At 47.4% G+C, this 24074-nt stretch overlaps 1 protein-coding gene across 1 annotated transcript; it reads right to left on the bottom strand.

The window, feature by feature from the left end:
- Positions 1–6451: 6451 nt before the first annotated feature.
- LOC115385849 (tripartite motif-containing protein 16-like) lies at positions 6452–8972 on the bottom strand. Its single transcript, XM_030087936.1, has 2 exons — positions 8873–8972; positions 6452–8195 (listed from the first exon to the last, which is right to left on the bottom strand). Exon 2 carries the CDS (start codon positions 7908–7910, stop codon positions 6957–6959), a length of 954 nt encoding a protein of 317 aa, XP_029943796.1. The 5' UTR covers positions 7911–8195; positions 8873–8972; the 3' UTR covers positions 6452–6956.
- Between the last annotated feature and the right edge of the window lie 15102 nt (positions 8973–24074).

Here is a 24074-nt window from a genome sequence, read left to right as displayed (position 1 = left end):
TTGAACAACGCCATGTGCCAGACCATCCGCCCGGCTCTCCTGCTTCTCCCAGGAAACGTGGAAGTGTGCGAGCGCGATCTCCTCTTCTCCGGCGTGCACGGCTCTGTTTCCAGTTTCTGCGATCCGCCTCGTTAATAAATAAAGCTTGTTTTCCGAAACAGTTACAGTTTTATTATGTCAAAGTCGCCATCGATAAGTACTAGCTCAGAAGCTCACGGCTACATAAACACTCTGAATGCGCAAAAGGGAGAAGCTTCTTGGGCGCAAGCACGTAGAACCGCCTTACGAAAGCAGCTCGTCAGATGATTGATAAACAGACCCACCAATTATTTAGGTGATCCACCCGGAAATCAAAATCCTGCATTACACCTTTAAATGTCAGTGTAATCTGTTTTGGAGAGCTTACCTCTCACATCTGTTGGTTCGCTCTTCCCAGCATGCATTTGGTCACGTTAGATGTGAGACTACGAGCTGATACCTGAACACTCAGTGGAATCAGGCACAAACATAACAGTCGGTTTGGTTTAGAGAGTAGGACGTGTAGTTACTGTGTCTCCACCTCAGATTCCTGTGAAATGGTGTTTGGCGTTGGCGGCTCATCTAAATAAAACTGGGTGAAAGATCTTTGGGGAATCCAGTGGAGTCCCAGCATGCTCTCATATTCTCTTATTTAAGCTTGTAATCTGAGCTGTTTCATACCGAGCCTTGTGAACCAGCCCTGCCTGCTCCACATCCACATTTGGATTTTGGAGCTTTGGAGGGTCTGGGGACAAGTCAATATAAACCTTTGTGCAGGGGGCGTCGGTTACTCCTTTGACTGACAGCACACTTCAGCCAATCAGAGCTTCAAAACCAATACATCATCAAAATGTGTTCGCTTCTCTAAGGTTCTACGCTTCTTCTTTAGCTCTTTAGCTCTGGCTTCTCTACACGCAGCGACACGCGAAAACGTCTTTTCCTGTTACAAACTCACCAGGCGCAGACTCTTGCTCTTGCTTGATTGTTGTAAAACTTGGTATTTTGGCTGTAACTTTACGTATTGCAGCTTTCAGACGATCGACATTACTCAAATTCAATTTTGTTAAATTCATTTGTACTCTACAGATCTTTAATATTTCAGTTTGAAAGTTGGAAAAATAATTTTCATGGCATTTCAGGTTGTTAATTGCAGATTGTGTTCAATTAATTTAAGAAGAGGATGATGAGGAATCCTTGAAAAATGTTCTCCCTGTAAGAGATCCCTGGACATAACAGCTTTAAGAAACTCTGGTTTATAAAGTTAAATCCAGGTTTTTATTTGTCAGACAAGAAGCATTTGGTTCATTAATAATGTAACATTTGATTTGGAGATAATCATCTTCATTTGGATTTGTTTATTTTGGTAATGAATTAGGCAGTGCTTTGCTTATTATTTCATTAATTATTTTGAGGAATATGTTGTTATTTTCTGTTTATTTCTGACTCTGCTCAATGTTTAAAATAACGGTTCTGGTTTTCTATTGTTTTGTAAGAACTTAATTGAGACGCAGGTTGTGTGAGTTGATAATAAACCTGCTAAAACCTGTCCTGCTGTTTTGGTGACATATTTATTGGAGGCCCGTTACCTGTAACCCGCTGAACCCACTGCCCTGGAGACGGAGGAGCCACGGCCAGGTACTTGACGATTTTGTATCCTGGTGCGATGATTTCTTTTTACAGATCAACGTTACTAAAACTAAGGAAGTCTGTATTGACTTCAGACGTACGACTCAGGTTCCTCATCGCAGTGTCGTTCACAATCAGGGAGTTGAACTGGTGAGCAGCTACAAATATTTGGGCACTATAATAGATAACTCGCTCAAATTTGATGAGAACTGTGACATGCTCTGTAAAAAGGGTCAGCAGCGCCTATTTTGTCTGAGGAAGCTCGCTAAATTCCAGGTAGACAGAGGCCTGAAGAAAATATTTTACTGTGCTTATATCGAGTCCGTTATTTCCTTTCGTATCCTTTGTTGGTACAGTAATCTTACTGTTAAGGACAAAAACTCCTGAGGGAAAATTGTGCGCGTTGCTTCCAAAGTAGCCGGGGTGAAGTTCAGCAGCCTGGAGGAAATTTATAATATTCAGCTGCTTAAGAAAGCCAAGAACATTTGCAGAGACGAAACCCATCCTCTGCATCAGGAGTATAAGCTCCTTCCCTCTGGCCTCCGCTTCACTGTCCCTCTAGCTACTAAAAACAGATATAAATTTTCCTTTGTGCCTCTCTCCATCCGCGCTTTAAATGCCGAGAAGAAGAGGAAGTAACAGCATGTCCACCAGTCTCCATGCTTTACTATGCAACTACTGCACATTTGCTGACAGTGGTTTGTCATTTCTTGTTTGCCGTCTGGAATGTTTCGCACAGCTTGGTTTTATGGGTCCACCTTACTGATCTGCTTTTTATTTGTACTGGAGCTGATGATGCACCGAGGTTTGTCATGCTTTTATGTTGTCTTGCATATTTATGTTATGTATGAACGTGAACTTACTGCATACTGAATCGCCCTCCAAGGGACAAATGAATAAACTGAACTGAACTGAACTGAACGGAGCCGGAGATTTTTAAGGGTTACAGTAAAATGGGACTTTCTACTGTTAGCTGGAGATAACTGGCTGTGACTAGCAGCGGTGCTTACTTTCTTGAAAAAAATTCTCATATCCATCTATCACCCATCTATCCTTGTTCTTCTCCAAACTTGATTTATTCGGCTCTTTGTGTTTCACAGTCGCTGCAGCCTGTAAGGTCACCGGGAAAACCTGGACTGGATTCCCAGTGTTGTTGTCATTCTCTATGACTGTGTCTGTAAGATTCCGGTCAATCCAGTCTAAATTCTTACTGTGCATTCTTTAGTTGGGGAGAGAACCACCAACAGCAGATCTAAAACCAAGTTGACATTTATTCAGCTCCATACAACAACACCCAGAATGTCGAAGCCCAAATTTCAGGACTCTATCTCCTCTGGCGTCTCTGATGGTGCCAGAGCACAGAGAGCCTGATCCTTTTATAGTTCAGCTTAAAAACCCTTTTGTGGGAAAAGTTTGAATGTGTTTTTTGTTTCTTCAGTCACTCCATCTGACTCCATCTCCAGTTGAGACAGATCCAGCAGCAGAAAGAAATTGGGGGCGGGCATCATATTTTTTTTCAGGGGGGCATACTTTTTCAACCTACATTTTATCTGCTTCAGTCCGAACTGTGGCTCTGAGGCCACTCCTGGGGTATGTTTGGGGGGGGGGGGGGGGGGGGGGGGGGGGGGGGGGTCCACCGGACGTAGTTAACGCGACTGCATTTGCGCAACAAATGGCACCGCGCCGCACTACATGCACGAGTTTTATCGCTGGTGTGTGAATCATTCACGGGACGCGTCACGCTGGTACAAATATGCAACACAGAACATCCTGCAGGAACATCACAGCCTCCTCACCGTCTCCTGCAGCAGCAGTGGGCAGGATTTTTCCGGCTGTCTGTGTGTATGTGTGTGTGCGCGCGCGCATACTGATCGATGGTGCGGGTTTTGTTCTTTTCTGTTTTTATGACTGTTTTTACTGTTCAGCACTTTTATGAATATGAGAAGTGCTTTACAAATAAAGATTGAGACTGAGATGCTCCGCCTGCCACCGTCGCTGCTCTGTATCTGACATGAGGAAGTCAACTCCGGCTGCAGCGAGGCGCCGGCATCGCCTCTGGCTGCCTGCTGCCCTGGAGGCGGTCTGAGCTCGGTGAGTTCCACCGTCTTCTGCAGGAGCTGCGCCCGGACGGCCGGCTCCAGCGCTGCTTCATTCTGACGCCCGGATTCCACCAGAAGCGGTGAACAAGTGAGATCACGCACACCGCTCACCGCAAGCCACTCGCCGCTCGCCTTGGCATCATGCCAACTGTTCTGCGTGGTCGGAGCCCTGCTGCCCTACGTCGGCACGTGCATGAAGACCTCCACGCTGATAGGCTGTCCTGGCGCCAATTCGCTTGAAAGGTTCAATTATTTCAACTCGAGCGACGAGCGATGGAGCGGCGGGTGGCAGCGAGTGGCAGTGCAAGTCGACGGGCGCGCGGATTTTTCCCTGGAAACGTTCACCGCCGGGCCTCTCGCCGCGTCATGGCTCGTCGTCCGCCGCTCAACCTTGAGCGACAATCGCGTCATTACATTGACTTTGTGAAACACACACTCAAACTTACTGGAGAATAAACACACGGTGAGCTCGGTGCAGCGCACTCACTTGAGCTCTCTGTTCACCAGAGGAGGTGCCACTCCTCTTTATTTTTCAGTGACAAACCGGAAACCACAACACATCCCTCGAAGATTGTCTATTGCAACACAATGACAGATATCGCACTCTAACAGGGATGCGTGCCTCCGCTCGAGGGCCCGGGGTAATGCGTGCGTTAATGCGTTTGTGCGCGCGCGTGTTGGGATCCTCTCGCGGGCCGGATTGGACGGTTCGGCGGGCCACATTTGGCCCGCGGGCCGCTAATTGTCGACCCCTGCCCTAAAATATGTATATCTATATATATATTTTTTAATAAATAAAGCTGTGATTTGGTCACAGAAACTTGGTGAAAAGTTATGGAGAAGTCATGGAAAAGTCACTGAAAATCACTGGTGATAAAGAGTCTGAACCCTGATAATAATGCCCCCGATAGCGACACACGTTATGCGCCAATCAGAACATTGAACAATCAAAATAAATGCTTTAGTAAACCAAATCATGTTGGGTGTGATGTGTGTTGAGTTGATCTGCCTTGATGAAGGCTTGGAGCTGAAACATCACAGCCGATGCCTCCTCAGTGTTCCTCTGTTTCTGTGCCACTCTGAGTCTCTTCTTCCTTCTGGTCTCCCATCTTTCCCATGGCCTTGCCTTTCCCCGGTTTCCTCATCTTCGCCCACCTCACTCCTCCAGTCTTTCCTTGATGTCCTTGTCCAGTCGTCTCTCGTCTCCTCCCCCTTCCTGGAGTACATAAGCAGTCTTCCTCCATGTGCCGGGTGCTTGGACGTCAGTGTTCTTCTGTTCCTGCTTCCTCGTGTTTTCCAGTGTTCTGGACTTCTCTGGTTTTTGGGCTCCGGTTGTTGTTTTGACCCGCCTCAGGATTCTCCCCTGGGATTCAATCTAGATATAATCTGTCCAAGTTTGAATTCAGGTTCAAATCAACTAGAAAATGTTGAGTTTTAGACAAAATTAGTTGAAATCAGACTTTATACTGCCCAATAATAAGCAGAAAAGGAAGAAAAAAAGGTTTCTTTCAAGAAATACGGATATTTCCTTATCTGTGGAGAATCGAGCTTTAAAAACACGACATGTTTTACTTTTCAGGTAAAAATGATTCCAGTTACTTATTTCAAAAGTATCCCTCCACATCTGCTGTTGTTGATGTTTTTTTGTTTTTTTTTTTTATTGCACAAATATGTCTGTTGCTGGGTTTGTTGTTGTTGTGTGCAGTTTGTGTTTCTGTGTTGTGAGCAGGAGCTGTGGCCCAGTCCAGCCAGGTCCCCTGGTGGTGGGGGTCTCCTGTTGCTCTGAGGTGTTCTGGGTTTGTGGTGTGTGGAGCTCCTGTTGTCTGCTGGCTGCCTGGTTACCAGTTAACCCAGTCCTGCTGCAAATAGACAAATTATTGGGTGAACCAGCAATTTCAGATGTTTTAAATCTGCTTTTTTTTTCTTGGGAATTTACTTTTTAAAAGTGTTCTAAATAAAGGTTACTGGTATTTTGGCGATCATGTCTCTGGCCCTCTCTCACTTGTGAAATGAACCGGTGAATTTTTTTCTTTTTCTTTTCTCTGTTGGTGAACATCCATGGTGAAATTCCCCAGGTGGCGTTGTCTGCACATCGAAGCTGAATCCCACCACCTTTCCATACATAACTGGATATGAAAATGTTTTTCTATTTGTTTGATTTACTAAGTGATTTCCATTGTCACTGTGAAGTTTCTCTGGAAGGTCAAACGGTTTTATTCTTCTTCTCCTGAAGCTTCTGTGGCTGCTGGAAACACTTCAACTGGAGAAAGAGTCAAAGGTCACTGAACAGTGTTTTTTACCTTGATGCACACATGTTGGGACGGAGGTTCAGGAAGTTTACTTCTCTTGGGTCTCATAACTCCTCATGTCTTTATTCCACCTCCTAGAGGTCAGTCTAAACTAAAGTAATTTACAATAGATGATTCTTGATCCCATCCTTCCTGCTGAGACATGGATTTATTTATTCATTTATTTTTGGTAAAATTGGTCGTCGTCTGGTCAGATGTGTCCTCTTTTTTGTCCTCTTGTCTTGGTCATCTGTTTCTGTAGCAGTTTCATCTCAGTCTTTAGATGTTCTTTGTATTTGAGTTCAGTTTCTTCTCGAGTCACATTGTAGTCGAACATATTCACTTTATTCATTCAACAGTTGTATCTCATGATTTAAACCTTTTGACTCAGTTTTTGGTAGATACTGAAGTGTTTATTAACTCAGTGAACAAATCAATAAATCAAGTACACTTTACTCTAAAAACCATAACTCAGTACAAAAAATTATAAAACAAAACAATTTGATCAATTCATAATCAAAATAATCCAGCACAATTACGATGAGACACCTTTGTTCTGATTTAATGACATTCTGCAAATTTAGTGTCAATCTGGGACCATCAATAGTCTTTTTGACTTGCAAAGTGGAAGAATTAAAGACAAGGATTTGATCAGTCAATCAGGAACCATTCATGATTACTCATTAAATTAAGTTTTCCGGGCTCCTGTCTCATAAACACTGTTCTCACTGCTGTATTCATCACAGTTTTATGTGCTATCATTTTTCATCCTTGTAAAAGTACAACTATTTGTGTGTCAGGAGACACGAACATGAGCACAATCTGTGGACATTTCAGAGTGTGTGTGTGTGTGTGTGTGTGTGTGTGTGTGTGTGTGTGTGTGTGTGTGTGTGTGTGTGTGTGTGTGTGTGTGTGTGTGTGTCCTCTACTGAGGCTTCAGGAACTCTACAGACGTTCCTTTCCTCAGGTTCCAGAAGTGCACGGCCCAGGGATAAATGTTCACTCCAGCGTAGACGGGCTGCGTGAAGGCGACGTGGACTCTGTGGAGGAGAGTCATGGTCGCCATGGAGACGCTGTAGAAAGCCAGGACCCCTGCTCTGTGGTCCAGGTACACTCCCACCCTGGAGGAGGGAGAGCGGGGACCCGAGAGGGGAGTTCTGATCTTCTTGTGGCGGAATGTGAAAGTTTTGTCGTAACAAATTAAACCCCAAGATTTGTCGTTGCATCCAAACCCATATTCATGGTCCGCCTTGCTGATGTTCTTGTACGTCACTGCTACATCCACTCCTCTCGCCATCCACTCCACCTCCCAGTAGTGACGTCCAGTCAGACTCTGCCGGCCCAGAACCTGAAAGGTTCCGATGAATCTGTCTGAATGATCAGAATACGGCTGATGCAGCAGCACTAAAGAGGCTTTTCTGTCCCCGCTGGACAAAGACAGCCTGCTGTTTAAAGTGTTTCCATCCAGAATGATCTGAGTCGAATACTGCAGGAAGTCTGCTCTGCTCTCTGGCTGAGGCTGCAGCAGTGAAAGCTCCTCTTCAGAGGTTCTCAGTGAGACGTTTGTCTCCGTCTCTCTCAGGACGTCCTGCAGTTTGTCTCTGCTCTCTGCTGCAGCAGCTTGGAGTCCAGTCTTCTTCAGATCCTCCACTAACTCTGCTAACAGGAGGTTCTTCTCCAGGTCAGGTCTCTGTCTGAACTCCTTCCTGCACTGAGGACAGCTGTAGATTCCCTTCTTCTTCTCTTCATCCCAGTGGCTTTGAATACAGCTGCTGCAGTAGCTGTGTCCACAGGGAACCGTCAGCGGATCCTTCAGGAGATCCAGACAGATGGAGCAAGAGAACTTTAGTGGATCCAGCTGAGATCCTCTCTGAGCCATTTTCTCCTCTCAACAACAGCCAGAGTTTGAAGAGTTTCTCTTCCTGCTCAACAAGGTTGAAGCTGGACCCTCCTCTGGTTTCCTGTTTCCTGAGTGAGTAAAGCAGCTGCTGTGTTTCTGGTAAATCCCCCTCAGTGAGTCCTGTCCTCATCCAGCTGCCGGCATCAGTTTTACTCACATCAGTAGAAATCCTCAGAAGAGTCCAGACTGTCTCTGCTGTGGCTCCATGTGTGGAGAAGTGAAAGTAGTTTGTCGACTCACATGTTTGCTCCACCCACTGCTGATCTGAAGGGAGGGGCGGAGCAGATGAGGAGAGGAGTGTTTAGACTGTGAGACACACTCCGGGCTGAACTGCGTCACTTTATCATCTTTGAGAATAAATCAATACAAGAGCAGTTTAGAAAGTAAATATGTTAAATGTGGGTAAAATGGTAACTTTATTTCTTTTAAAGAGATTTTACCAGATATAAATATCACACCAGGAATTTATTTCTACACATAAAACCTCCAAATCACCATGTGTCTGAGTACTGGTGGTGTCAGCTGGGTGTTAATTCACCCAGATTCCAAAATAGACCTTCTTTGGTGTCGGTGCAGGTTCAGTCTTTTCCTGTTTCCTCTCTCTTCCTGCTGCGGTCACTATGTTGATGACTGGCTGTTTGAACGTCACATGAATCTCAGAGGATTTGCAGCTTTTATGATGAACTTTGTGGTGAAACTTGTGAGGCGGATGTTCCTGACATGTTTTACCCACAGAGTCAGATTCTGACTCCAGGTCAAGCTTCTCCTCAGTCTCATCCGTTGAACCAACCCAGAGAAACAAACACTACGTCCAGCAAGTCTTTTATGTTCCCTCGTTATTTTATTTTGAAGCCTCACAGTAGAGATGTCACTTCCTCTCTGAGTCTGTTCTCTGTTCTGGTTTCTCAGTTTGAATCATATAGAAGCAAGAGTCACTTTACCTCTTTGTTACTTTGTGGCTTTCAAACACTGCTGGGTTGAACTGGTGACCCATTATGTGTTTTCTGTGCATGTCTGAATCCAGCTGAGTGTTTTCAGTGGTTCACCAGGTTCACACAGTCTGGGCGGTTCTTCCAGCGTTCAGCTTGATTTCCAGCTCTTCTCTTTAGCTTCTCTTTCTGAATTCACACTGCTGCATCGTGTTTGACCTCCTTGTTGCCGCAGACACTCCTCCAGTGGAATTCAGCTCCTCTGATCAGACTCAGCTCACGAGACGAAGGTGATGTTGTCGCAGTCTGCGTCCACTAGAGGGAGCCAGAGAGCAGCCCTACATGACCACACTGCTGTTGGTTTATTGTGTCTCTGTTGGATTTGACTGTTGGCAAAGTTCTTGTCAGATGTTTTCAATGTTTATTGTTTTATTGTACCTCTCTGTGCAATTATAGTGTCATTATGAATATTAGTAGTGTTTCTCCTGCATTGACCACACACACACAGACACTGTTCTCTGTACAGTACATCTAATATTCACCACATGCTGATGTAAATAAATACATTTTACTCATTTTTGGCTGTCACTGACATTAAGATCTGTTCCAAGTTGTCCCTAAAAGGACTTAAATAAAAACCTGCATTTAACTTGTCAAAACCTGTTCGCTTTCTCAGGGTTTTTATTTAAAAAATTTTGTCAGTCGCCATCCAGTCCTTCCACTTTTGACTTTCCTAATTCTTCTCATCACGTTATGACGTGACTGTACTGTATCATCGATCAGGGTAGACTACATCTGACTATCAGATCTAAAACTGAAGTTGATCCGAAAGAAGCGGATCCACTCAGGTGATATTTTCAGTCTGCTTGACCATCTGCTTGTAAGGAGGCTTTTTGGAGCCAGTTAAAGGGAGACCGCTGATCAGTACAGAGCTTCAGGGTGGATGAGAGAAGTTTTTTCTTTTAAATAATCACATCATGTACATCCTGTGTTTCTGATACAAGCCATGGTGAACAGACAACAGTACTGTGAAGGTGATGCATCCATGTGGAAGATGTGACAGACTGAAAGATTAGAGCGCAGGTTTCAATGCTTCAGTCCACAAACGCGTGTGTCCAATGTGTGCATTTTTGTGTGTGTTTTTTTTTCTTGTTCTCATTCAAATGTGTCTTTCTTGTCTCAGTCTTTGTAGCCTGCTGACCGGGGCTGAAGCTAACAGCAGCTAACAGCAGCTAGCTTCAGCTAGCAGCAGCTAACAGCAGATGGCTTCAGCCCAACGGCAGATCGGACTGAATACATGAAGTCTTCTTCCTGGAGTCTTCAGAGTAGAGAGTAAGATAAATTAATTTGATTCATTACATTGTGTGTTTTGTGTACGGTGTGGTGAGAATTCTCCTGCTGGTCCCTCAGACTGTTTTTCTGTTCCAGCAGCTCTGCGGTGCTGGGCGGTGCTCACAGAGCTTCATCTTCCCTTAGAAAGAAGCGGCAGCCCGGGAGCTGCTTTCCAGACCCTCTGGAGGAAGAACAGCTTTCTTCAAAATCTTTGTTTTCGTTGAGACTATTTAATAGACCGAAGCCAGCGAGTGCTTTATAACGGCTCTCTGTCATTTCTGTTTTCTGTTTTTAAGAATGATCTACCTCATGTATTAGAGAAGGCATCTGTTGTTATGTATGCAGACAATTCGACAATGTACGATGCTAATCCTGATGGAAATGTGATCTCTAATGTGCTGGAAGTGGAGCTATCAGCTTATCTCAGCTCGAGGATTGTCATGTCATTTGGTCCGCTGCAAATAAAACTGACTTCGCTAAGTTGCAGGTTGCCCAAAATAAGGCTGCCTGTTTAGTTCTGAAATGTCCTCATACTACCAGAGTGAAAGACATGCACTCCACTTTGTCTTGGTTAATGTTTCTTAGTAAAGTGCAATATAGCTTGTTAATGTGGTTGAAGAACTAAACAACCTGACATTTTATTTCAGAGAGTAACGTTTGTAAATCAGACCCATGTTCATCCCACACGAAGCGCCTCTGGAGGAGACATGGTTGTTGACCGCCCCAGAACCTGTTTTTTGCAGAAGTCATCTTTATACAGGGCTTCTCAGCTATGGAACAAACTACCTCATAGAATTAGAGACTCCAAGTTACAAGCATTTAAAACATCTGTCAGACTTCGGGTGAGTGACATGCTGATTGAGTTGACCTAAAGATTTGTCAAGGTGTACGGCGAGAAAGGTCTATGTAAAATTTTACCACACTTCTCTTTTTTATTGTAATTTTTTTGTAAATGTTTTTAATTAGGACCCCAGGAACACCAGCAACCATCACGGTGGAAGCGAATGGGGATCCCTAAACAACAAACAACAATAAACACCCAGACATCTGCAGAGAGAACAGTCTGACTGGGTGAAGACTAATAAACACGACTCATGTCTCAATGTCATTGATTGTAGGATGTAAGTTAACTGTGACACATAATTCACATCGTCCATTTTGAAATATAGAAAAATAATTTATTATATTGTAGCAGGAGGAGGTTTCTGGGTGGCCTGCAGTAATTAGCCAATCCCAGCAGGGGGAGCTGGCTATAAAGGCACACTGTATTTGCGCTCCAGGTGCTGTGTTGGAATTGAGAGCATGTCCTGCCCCTTCGGCCCCTCTCTTCTGGTTCTGTGTTTCTGCTCGCCTTAGAGCGATCGGCGTTCTGCTCAGCTTCGATTTGCTTAGAGTGAACAGCTGCCAGGCTGAGCTACCACTAAACTGCGGTGAGTGCGATCTTTTTCCCCCCTCTTGGTGCGCAGCTGTGTCGCTATTTAGCAACGGCAGCAGTAATCAGCTGTTTTGTGCGTGTGTGGGCGCGTGTAGGTGATTACTCCCGTGACGCCCCCCCCCCCCCCCCCCCTCTCTGTCGGGTGGACAGATGGCGTGGTATGTTGACAACACAACCCTCATGGCCTTCCTTAACACCAACTTTATTGACCAGATCTCCATTCCACATGCTAGGGCTCTGCCGCTGCTTTTCTGCTGCAAGACTGCCTTCGTGGTGACGGTGCACGGCGAAGATAATTGTGACTCCGGATTTGGTGCTCTCAACTGAACTGCTGCACGGTCCCCTCCAGTGGTCCTGGTCTGCAAACTGCATGCAGCCGGCAGCGAGGCTGTCACTGCTGAGCACCACAAACGCAATTGTCGGGCGATGCGCTGCACCATGTTATTGTTAGGGTGTGAATGATTAAGGGTTATTAATTTCCCCCTTCCTTATTCTGGGGGTCTTAGTTATATTATGTTTGTCTGATTTGTTTGTTTCTGGTGGTGCCATCACAGTTACCGTTGGGTTCTTTTCTTGCTTTGGTTTGCTTCCTTTTGTTTATTTGATTTTCCTCGTGATGGCATATTTCTGTTGGTTCTCTTTTGTTTGTTTTCTTTTTAGTTAAGTTCTCCCTTGTTGTAAGGGGGTATCCTCTCCCCTTTCTGTTTTGTTAAAAGGAAATAAGTTTTGTTTGTTAATTTCAGGTGGGGGCAGTTTACAGTCATTGCATTTATTTATTTTACTTGTTGTGTTGGGATTGCCCACCACCTGTGTTAGATTGATTTTTGATTACTGATTCTTTTTGATTATTGTTTGGTTGTTAGGAAACCCTCCCCCTTTTAACTATTCCCTTCTCTTTCCTCCCCTCCAGAGACTGAGCGTGGCGGTGGTGGTGCAGGTGCTCCCGGGTGGTGGTCTCCTTCCTGTGTGACGTGTGTACACCCCATAGTTTGAGTGTGTTCATCTTTATTTTGGTGTGAAAGTGTTCACGTGTGTCTGGGGTGATCCCTTCGAGACTCTCTTCTCCCCTCCTACACTGTGCCCCTAACGGTAAGCCAGCCTCTGTTGGGCTTCCCTGTCTTTCCCTCCAATTTTAGGGTGTGTGTGTGATTTGAGGTATTTAATAAAAAGATTATTTTCTGAACGGAACCACGTCTCCTGCTGCCTTAGTTCCGGACCTGGGTGCCGTACGGGGCACCTTATGATGCACATATTTCCCTGGGTGTAACTCCCAGGGTGGCGTTGTCAGGCCCCGTGGTGTACAGCATCAGTTCAATAATCAATACTGTACACCACTACACAATTTCCCTTCCCGTTGCCACAATCTGGCGTTGTCGGCGGGATCACTATTGGTAAGCAGAGACGTGTGTTCCCTTCATTTATTTTCTTTTTTTCGGTTGAATTCTCTTTTTCATTTTGTTTTGTTTTATTAGTTCGAGGCAACCATTTGTTGCTGGTTTTGAATTTTTGAGTTAATTGTTCTTTTGTTTCTTTCAAAGGCAAAGCAGCGGCAGGGTTCCCGTGGTTGTTGAGTTCTGAGGAAATTGTTTCCCCTCTTCTCCCGTCCCCCGCCCCATTCTGGTTATTGGCCTGCCCTTATATTGTTAGGGTGTAGTTATGGAGGAGGAACTAAAGGAGCTGAAGGAGTTAGTTCTGCAGTTAAGAGCAGATAATGAGAGGCTGCGACAGGAACAGGCTGCAGCAAGGTCTGGTCCAAGCGCATTGCCTTGCCTACTACTTCTGCTCCTTCCACTTCCAGTATACCCATGACTGAGAGGCTGGTTTTTGTCCCTCGTGACCGAAAATGCCCCATGTTTAGAGGGAAGTCAGGGATGGGGTTGAACGAGTGGATTGAGGAGGTTCAGGCTTGCATGAGGGCGCGCCATTTGTCCACATCCGACCAGGCATTCTTTGTGTTCGACCACCTCGAAGGGGAGGCAAGGGAAGAAATCAGATATCGTCCTAGCGCAGAGAGGGATGACCCAGATAAGATATTTGCGGTTCTACAGGAACTGTACGGTTGTTCGGAGTCTTACGTAGCTCTGCAGGAGGCATTTTTCTCCCGGTGGCAGCAAGAAGGAGAGACACTCCACGCGTTTTCCCTCGCACTGATGAGTCTTATGGCGTCGGTGAAAGCGCGTGCACCTAGTGAGATGCCAAATGCAGAGGCTATGTTGCGTAACCAGTTTGTCGAGTCCGTATTGGATGGTGCCCTCCGCCGCGAATTAAAACAGTTTGTGCGTCGGCAACCTACTGCTAATTTGCTCGAGGTAAGGAGTGAGGCGATTCGGTGGGAACGTGAGGGTTTGCCCGGAGGGGTTAGGGGCCGCAGTCACAGTGTGCCTTCAGCTTTGGGGCTTCAGTATGGGGTGAGTGGCGGCCCCCCGAGGGTAGCTACTCCACCCCCAGTCTCAGAGCTCCAGGAAGTGAGAGAGATGTTGAGACTGCAGCAAGAGCAGTTGAATAACCTTACTCAAAGTATCTCTGCCTTGCAGAACCCCACTCAGCGTCGCCCTCCACCTCGTCGTGGCCCCATTATCTGTAGACGCTGTCAGCAGCCAGGCCACTATGCGAGTGAGTGTGATGGTGTGCGTGTCCCTCGCGCCCAGTCCCCTTCTCCTGCACCTCCGCCGTCCAGTCGGCAATCCCGCTCTGCTCAGGACCCGGAAAACTAGCACCCGCCGAATTGCAGAGCCACAATTCGGGGGGAGTAGCCACTGGCTCAGGGGTCGTTTTCAGTGGGGTAGGTGAGGCTTTGAAGCTCATGTCGGCTTGTCCACAGGTGGAGGTGAGCATGGGAGATGTTGGTGTTCCTTGCCTTTTGGATACTGGGTCCATGGTGTCTACAGTCACTGAAAGCTTCTTCCTTCAGCATTTTGAGCCCTGGGGTCGGGAGAGGCTTCAGTCTTGCCATTGGCTGCAGCTCAGAGCTGCCAATGGATTGGCTATCCCCTACATTGGCTACCTGGAGCTCGATGTCAAGCTCTGTGGGAAGGTAATGCCACGATGTGGGGTGTTAGAGGTGAAGGACCCTCCTGTAAGTGGGGCCTCTCAGCCCCCTGGTGTCTTGGGGATGAACATCATTCGCAGATGCTACCGCGAGCTGTTTAGCCAGCATGGGCTGGAGTTTTTTGATTTGCCCTCGGTAGCTGAGGCACCAGAACCGGTCATGCGGGCACTGCAAAAGTGCCATAAGGCCAGTGGGCAGGCCCCTAGGGATGTCACGGGCAGGGTGAAGGTCAGAGGCAGGAAGGCTTGTCGCATTCCTGGTGGTACAATGAAGATTGTGGTGGGCACATGTGCAGAACAGCACTCGGGGTCCAGCGCGTTGTTTGAACCCCTTGAGTCTGGCCTCCCAGCCGGACTACTTGCCTCGCCGTCCTTGGTCCGAGTGGTAAGAGGCACAGCCTACGTTCCCATTGTAAACGTGGGCTCCTCGGCTGTCCTGCTTTACCCGCGTACAGTTGTTGGCACTTTACATGAAGTTCGAGTGGTCAGCCTACCTGTGGGAATCACAGAGGTTCCATCCAGTGTAGCCACGGTGGCCTCCCAGGTAATCTCCCCCACAGTGCAGGAGCAGATAGCGGCCATCGACCTGTCTGGCTTAGCCGTGGGTGAGCAAGGCAAGGTGAGGTCTCTCCTACAGAGGTACGAATCTGTCTTTTCTGCCCATGATGGGGACCTCGGCTGCACTGACCTGATAACTCACGACATCCCCTTACTGGATGATATTCCTGTCAGGCAGCATTACCAGCGCATACCACCGTCTTGAGTACGAGGTGGTGAAGGAGCATATAAACCAGCTGCTCGATGCTCAGGTGATCAGGGAGAGCAATAGCCCTTATGGTTCCCCGATTGTACTCGTGAAGAAGAAGGATGGCAGCCTGCGAATGTGTGTCGATTATAGACAACTTAACAGTAAGACCAGGAAGGATGCGTTCCCCCTTCCACGCATCGAGGAATCTTTGGATGCCCTGACTGGTGCCCGCTGGTTTTCTACTCTTGATCTGGCCAGCGGGTATAATCAGGTCCCGGTTTCAGAGGCCGACCGTCCCAAAACAGCTTTTTGTACCCCTTTTGGCCTGTTTGAGTGGAATCGCATGCCCTTCGGGCTTTGCAATGCCCCCAGCACATTTCAGCGTCTGATGCAGCGACTGTTTGGTGACCAACAATGTCAGTCGTTGCTGCTCTATTTGGATGACATTGTTGTCTTCTCCTCCACTGTTGATCAACATCTAGAGAGGATGGAGTTGGTGCTGAGGCGGTTGCAGCAGCAAGGCCTCAAAGCTAAGCTTAACAAGTGTGCATTCTTTCAGCGGGAGGTGCTGTACCTGGGCCATGTGGTTTGTGATAAAGGCGTTTCCACAGACCCCAGGAAGGTGGAAGTAGTGGCCAACTGGCAGCCTCCACGTAACATCTCCGAGCTGCGGTCATTTCTCGGTTTTGCCAGTTATTACCGACGCTTCGTGGAAGGTTTTGCCAAGTTGGCAGCCCCCCTTCACAGGCTGGTGGCTGAGCTGGGAGGCAAGAAGTCTAAGCCAACTGACCAGGCCCTTTTCGAGAGGTGGTCAGAGGAGTGCCACCAAAGCTTCGAGGCACTGAAGGCGAAGCTGATTCAGGCACCAGTGCTGGCATATGCAGACTTCTCCTTGCCCTTCATCCTGGAAGTGGATGCAAGCTTTGGGGGCCTCGGCGCTGTGCTTTCACAAGAGCAGGATGGGAAGGTTAGACCGATAGCTTATGCTAGCCGAGGTTTAAAGCCCACAGAGCGCAACATGTCCAACTATAGCTCCATGAAGCTAGAGTTTGTGGCCCTTAAGTGGGCCATGACAGAGAAGTTTAGGGAGTACCTGCTGGGCCACAAGTGTATCGTATACACTGACAATAATCCCCTCAGTCACTTGTCTTCAGCTAAGCTAGGTGCTACAGAGCAGCGTTGGGCTGCCCAGTTAGCATCCTTCGACTTTGAAATAAGGTATCGCTCTGGGAGGAGCAACAAGAATGCAGACGCTCTATCTCGCCAGCATCTGCCGGAGCCATCAGCCCTGGAGGCCATGGTTCCTGGCACACCACTCCCTGAGCCGCTGCAGCAGGCTTTGGGGCATGCACCGACAGGAGTCACGCAGGCTGCTGTAGTTGCCCTGCCACATCACACACCCTCTGATCTTCAGGCCCTACAGGAAGCAGATCCGGTTTTGCAGGAGATCCTGGGGTTCTGGAGACGGAAGCGGCGACCTGAGGTGCAGGAGCGGAGACAACTATCTCCTCCCGCTTTGGCGTTGATCCGTCAATGGGACCGGTTGGTCGAGAGTGATGGGATCCTGTACTGGAAGGTCTTCCGGCCCGATGGGGCCGAGATGATGCTGCAGTTGTTGCTACCTGTTGCTTTAAAGGAAGAGGTGCTTATGCAGGTTCATCAGGGCCATGATCACCAGGGGGTAGAGAGAACTTTGGGGCTACTGCGGCAGCAGTGTTACTGGCCAGGCATGTCCTCTGATGTGGCCCAGTGGTGTCAGGCTTGTGAAAGGTGCCAGGTTGCCAAAGACAACCAACCAGCAGCTCGGGCCTTTATGGGGCATTTGCTGGCATCTCGCCCTAATGAGATTTTGGCCATGGATTACACTGTCCTGGAGCCGAGTCATAATGGCCTGGAAAATGTGCTCATTATGACCGATGTTTTCAGCAAATACACGCTTGCTGTACCTACTCGGGATCAGAGAGCAGCTACGGTGGCTCAGGTTTTGGTTTCAGAGTGGTTCTTTAAGTTCGGGGTCCCTGCCCGTATACATTCAGACCAGGGCCGTAACTTCGAGAGCTCCCTTATTCAACAGCTCTGTAACCTCTATGGCATCCAGAAATCCCGTACCACTCCTTACCATCCAGCTGGTAATGGCCAGTGTGAGCGCTTCAATCGCACCCTCCACAACCTACTGCGAACCTTGCCAGTGTCCCGTAAACGAGATTGGCACTCCTGCTTGCCACAGGTCTTGTACTCCTACAACACCACTCCCCACCAGGCCACGGGGGAGTCCCCATTCTATTTGATGTTTGGGCAAGAACCTAGACTCCCAGTGGACTTCCTGTTGGGTAGAGTCCCAGATCCTGTTGGCGGCGACATTCATGAGTGGGTTCAGGAGCACCAGGCTCGGTTACATGTGGCCTTTGAAGGGGCCCGAGAAAGGTTGAGGGTCGCGGCTGAACGCAGGAAGAAAAACTATGACCGACATGTTCATGATGCACCGCTGATGGAAGGCCAGTTGGTGCGGTTGCGGGATTTTAGGGTGCGAGGCCGTCAGAAAATCCAAGATCTCTGGGGCCCTGTGGTTTACAGAGTGGTGAGAGCACTGACCGGCGGAGGGTCGGTATACACCATTGCGCCTGTTGACGACCACACCAAAGCCAGACAGGTCAATCGCGCACTGTTAAAGGCAGTGGTTACTACTACCCCTACTGGTAGTGCCCACCCTCCTTGTTCACCGCCTAATGACCTGCCTCAGTCAGAAGATGAACTATCAGGTGACGAGGATTTGTTTCTGCTGGGACAGGAGGCCTCCCGAGCAGCTCCGGCTCCAACAGCCGCAGCGCCCCACACGACTCCCCAGTCGCTGTCGACACCACCAGAATCTGATCCTACTGTACCCGGTAACGGGCCGCCCGTTTTGCTGGCTGTGCCTTCCGTCACCCTCGAGGTCCCCAGTGGAACAACAATACGACGGACCGCACGGTCAACTGCTGGTCGACACCCCAACGTCCATCGTTTACCACGATCAGTCCAGGAGCCCGTCCAAGGGGCTGCGGACCCCTCTGACTTGGCCTCTAGTACGGTGATCACTGTCTTTAGGCCATGGGATTAGGTGATGGTGTGGGAATTAAAAGGTTCATCGTCGGGGCGACGATTTCCAAAGCGGGGGTGGACTGTAGCAGGAGGAGGTTTCTGGGTGGCCTGCAGTAATTAGCCAATCCCAGCAGGGGGAGCTGGCTATAAAGGCACACTGTATCTGCGCTCCAGGTGCTGTGTTGGAATTGAGAGCATGTCCTGCCCCTTCGGCCCCTCTCTTCCGGTTCTGTGTTTCTGCTCGCCTTAGAGCGATCGGCGTTCTGCTCAGCTTCGATTTGCTTAGAGTGAACAGCTGCCAGGCTGAGCTACCACTAAACTGCGGTGAGTGCGATCTTTTTCCCCCCTCTTGGTGCGCAGCTATGTCGCTAGTTAGCAACGGCAGCAGTAATCAGCTGTTTTGTGCGTGTGTGGGCGCGTGTAGGTGATTACTCCCGTGACGCCCCCCCCCCCCTCTGTCGGGTGGACAGACGGATGCTGTTGGCGTGGTATGTTGACAACACAACCCTCATGGCCTTCCTTAACACCAACTTTATTGACCAGATCTCCATTCCACATGCTAGGGCTCTGCCGCTGCTTTTCTGCTGCAAGACTGCCTTCGTGGTGACGGTGCACGGCGAAGATAATTGTGACTCCGGATTTGGTGCTCTCAACTGAACTGCTGCACGGTCCCCTCCAGTGGTCCTGGTCTGCAAACTGCATGCAGCCGGCAGCGAGGCTGTCACTGCTGAGCACCACAAACGCAATTGTCGGGCGATGCGCTGCACCATGTTATTGTTAGGGTGTGAATGATTAAGGGTTATTAATTTCCCCCTTCCTTATTCTGGGGGTCTTAGTTATATTATGTTTGTTTGTTTCTGGTGGTGCCATCACAGTTACCGTTGGGTTCTTTTCTTGCTTTGGTTTGCTTCCTTTTGTTTATTTGATTTTCCTCGTGATGGCATATTTCTGTTGGTTCTCTTTTGTTTGTTTTCTTTTTAGTTAAGTTCTCCCTTGTTGTAAGGGGGTATCCTCTCCCCTTTCTGTTTTGTTAAAAGGAAATAAGTTTTGTTTGTTAATTTCAGGTGGGGGCAGTTTACAGTCATTGCATTTATTTATTTTACTTGTTGTGTTGGGACTGCCCACCACCTGTGTTAGATTGATTTTTGATTACTGATTCTTTTTGATTATTGTTTGGTTGTTAGGAAACCCTCCCCCTTTTAACTATTCCCTTCTCTTTCCTCCCCTCCAGAGACTGAGCGTGGCGGTGGTGGTGCAGGTGCTCCCGGGTGGTGGTCTCCTTCCTGTGTGACGTGTGTACACCCCATAGTTTGAGTGTGTTCATCTTTATTTTGGTGTGAAAGTGTTCACGTGTGTCTGGGGTGATCCCTTCGAGACTCTCTTCTCCCCTCCTACACTGTGCCCCTAACGGTAAGCCAGCCTCTGTTGGGCTTCCCTGTCTTTCCCTCCAATTTTAGGGTGTGTGTGTGATTTGAGGTATTTAATAAAAAGATTATTTTCTGAACGGAACCACGTCTCCTGCTGCCTTAGTTCCGGACCTGGGTGCCGTACGGGGCACCTTATGATGCACATATTTCCCTGGGTGTAACTCCCAGGGTGGCGTTGTCAGGCCCCGTGGTGTACAGCATCAGTTCAATAATCAATACTGTACACCACTACACAATTTCCCTTCCCGTTGCCACAATATACTGAAATGGAAACACAAAAACAAATGTTTGAAATGTGTAAACAGTTCCTCAGTTGCACCTGAGTAAAGTGGTATCAGTAAGAGTAGAACAGATATAAAGAACAGCGCTGATGGTCCAGGTCCGGCAGCTTCTGTTACTGAAGCTTCTGTAAATTTGCTCCTCAGCTTTCAGTCCACCATTCTCACTGTTCTTTATCACGGTCACACTTTCTTTCCTCGAGCCCCTCAACAGTTTCTCTGAACTATTTATGCAGCTCCGGTTCTGGTTTCCGCTGCATGTTCACCATGGCGTCACGTTAGCAGTCGACCACACGTTTTAAAAAGTGCTTCATAAAACCGGAGCTGTTTCTTCTCCTGTGAGTCTCACTTCATGAACATTCACACCGATGCAGAAACCACAGTGCTGATCATAAGAGCGGCGAGCGCCGATGGTGATGATGATAAAAACAAAAATGAGATGCTGAGACGCCGCGGTTGGTTTCAGGCTTTTATTGGAATGAAACTTAAAAAGAGAATCTTCAGTTTTAGAAGAAACGACGTCACCAAACAGGAAATTCAGTCAGACGTCGTCTGTTCTCACAAACTCTCCAGCCTGGAAGGTTTGAATTGAAATGTTTCAGGCACAAACAAAGATTTCAAAAACAGAATTTCAGCTTGTTTCTTATCTTTACTCAAGTTTTAATTTTAAATTGTAATTGGTGACCAAAATCTTAACATTCACAGAAATGTATTTAATTCTAATGAATTAATGTTTATTAATGCACTGAGGTTGATCATGTTTCAGCTGTTTGTCACAGCTCAGCGAAAGTAGAATTAAAATAAAGTTCAGAACACTTCATAATACTACAAAATGAAGTTAGATGAGAAGAAGATATGAAATAACTCAACTATAATGAAAAAGTTATCTTTAAATCTAATCTTTAAATGATTGCAGAGTCATTGTGTTGACTCAGTTCATGAGTGGTTGCTGTGGGAACTGGAGGCACTGGAGAGCCGTCTGAATGACTTCCTCACCTGAGCGACGCTGTATCAAGGATAATCTTCTACTTCCTGAAATTGGTGGTCATGTGACAAGGGAGCGCTGGTGGCTGGCCTCACTCGGGACTCTGCCGTTGAAACAAGTGAGACACATTAGCTTGTTAGCATGCAGCTCTTTCCCTCCATCAGAACTCAACAGATTCACCTCACAGGCAGATCTTTCAGAGTGTCATGGCGAGGGGAGGTGTCAAGGTCACATGACCTATCGACAGGGGTCCCTCAGGGGTCGGTGCTTGGCCCCTTACTCTTCTCTCTGTACACCACTTCACTTGGTGCAGTGATTCGCTCCCATGGCTTCTCCTACCACTGTTATGCCAATGACACTCAGCTCTTCCTCTCTTTTCCACCTGACGACACCACAGTCTCAGCTCGAATATCAGCATGTCTGGCTGATATCTCCACCTGGATGAAGGAACGCCACCTTCAGCTAAATCTGTCTAAGACTGAACTCATGGTCTGTCCAGCTTGTCCATCTGTCCAGCCTCAGATCAGTGTCCAACGTCACTCCAGCCTACTTGTGCCCACAAACTCAGCCAGAAACCTGGGTGTCATGATTGATGACCAGCTGACCTTTAAGGTTCATGTGGCCTCAGTTTCTCGGTCTTGTCGTTATGCCCTCTACAACATCAGGAAGATCAGACCCTTCCTGACCCAACAGGCCACACAACTTCTGGTTCAGGCTCTCGTGATATCACGCATTGACTACTGCAACTCTCTTCTGGCAGGTCTCCCTGCATGTACAGTCAAACCTCTACAGATGATCCAGAATGCAGCAGCACGTCTGGTCTTCAACCAGCCCAAAAGAGCTCATGTCACTCCTCTGTTCATCTCCCTTCATTGGCTTGCAGTTGCAGCCAGGATCAAATTCAAATCTCTCCTCCTGGCTTACAAAACGCTTACAAGAACGGCTCCGGCCTACATGGATTCCCTGATCCAGGTCTACTCTCCTTCACGCCCTCTTCGCTCTGCATGTGAGAGACGTCTGGTGCTTCCAGCCCAGCACGGCTCTAAATCTCTTGCCAGACTCTTCTCCTCTGTTGTTCCCAAATGGTGGAACGAACTACCTAACTCGGTGCGTTCCGCCGAGTCTATTTCTACTTTCAAGAGACAATTGAAGGCTCAGTTGTTCAGAGAACACCTAGGGTCTTAATCTGACCCCATGTTCGGGGAAGAATAGATCAGGTGTTCCAAAACCCAGCACTTATGTACCACTGACTAAGTTGACACACACAAAACAAAAAAAAAAAAAAAAAAAAGGGGGGGGGTAGTGGCTCCTCTTCTGCAACTTGATGGCAACTCCCTTGACCAATCGCACTTGAAGCAATTGAAGCATTTACTAATGGTTTCTTTCTTTCTTATGTCTATATTCTTGCTTGTGTTGTACGTCGCTTTGGACAAAAGCGTCTGCTAAATGAAATTGGAGAATTGTAGAATTGTAGAAGAGGAGCTTATCCAAGCTGCTCTTGGAAAAGCAAATCTGTTGGGCATATAACAGCAGCCAGACTCCCATTCTGCTGCTTCCATGCTCGACAGGACAGGTTAAAAAAAAAAAAAAAAGAACTCGACAAATTCTGTGAAATCATCTTCAACTCTCGAATGAGCATTTCGCCCTGGCTTCTCCAAATAAACTGATTCTGCACCTTTTCTGTGTGGAGTTTGCAGGTTCTCCCTGTGCGTGACTGACCAGGTAAAAAACAAACTGTGAACAGGCTCATGAGTCGGGCGTCCATTTATATTTCAACAAGAAGTGTTTGCCTGGGCTCAGAATCAGCAACACATAAGAGCAACAGCTGGATTTGACCAAATGAGTTTGATAGAAACACAATAGAATCCATTGAAGCTGACGAGACAGTTTCAGCTTCATCCAGCAAACAAAATTCCATAAATGGGCTCGATATTGGTAAATACTCAATGGAGCCACATGGACGAACCATGTCAGTGCAACGTGGATGGATCCCGTTAACTGATTAGATGGATTTAAAGTAGTCTACAATAAGGTTTCCTACAAATGGGCTTAATATGGGTCAATAAACAATGTTCCCACTTTTCTCTGGTGGCTCACATCCTGCTCCTCCCAAAACTCTGCTCAGCCAGAAGGGCCATGACGCGGAGCCCTCATGGGTTTTAGAGGAAAATCCTGTGATGACCTGGTGAATATTCCTCAAATCCCTCAGCGACTGGTCCACTGAGGTCTGAACTACACTGTCAGTGTCATGTCACCCAGTTCTGATCTTTTACGCCGGGCTCACACTGGCTCCGGTCTGTCTCCAGTACAGAATTGCCACAGCACTATCACTCACACCGCCTCCGGTGTGTCTGCGGTCTGCTCCGGTCCAGATCCGTCACTTTCTCAGCCCAAACAATGTAAGACCCGTTTACCTCAACAGAAAGCATCCCAAACCTCCACCTCTGTTGAAAATGCACATTAAAACCGTAAAAACCGTATTTTCATTATAAAATCATGTCGCAAGCACAGAACCATGTAATCAAACCTGCCCAACGTGTTCAAAAGAAGCATGATTGTGCAGAAACCCTCCCAATCTGGCAACACAGAGCAGCTCTGGGTCTGCAACGTTTTCTGTGCCATTTTGGTGTCGTTTGACTTTCCTGCAGTGACGAAGTACAAAACCGTTCATTCTTCTACTGCTGATAATGACGACATTACGTTGTTTGTTCTGTATTCTACCAGAAGAATTAAAAAAAATAGAATATTAAGGGAAACACGACACACACTTTAGTTTGAAATCACTAATTTTGGAAGATGTATCGACTTTCTTTCCGGCACCCAACCACTCGTGTCCAGATTGACGCAGTAGGGCTCCGGCATCCGGAAAAATAGGATAATTGC

The sequence above is a fragment of the Salarias fasciatus genome, chromosome 3, assembly GCF_902148845.1.
Source record: "Salarias fasciatus chromosome 3, fSalaFa1.1, whole genome shotgun sequence".
Lineage (NCBI taxonomy): Eukaryota > Metazoa > Chordata > Actinopteri > Blenniiformes > Blenniidae > Salarias > Salarias fasciatus.
Note: the sequence above shows the minus strand (reverse complement) of the source record. Positions and strands in the feature narration are given on the sequence as shown.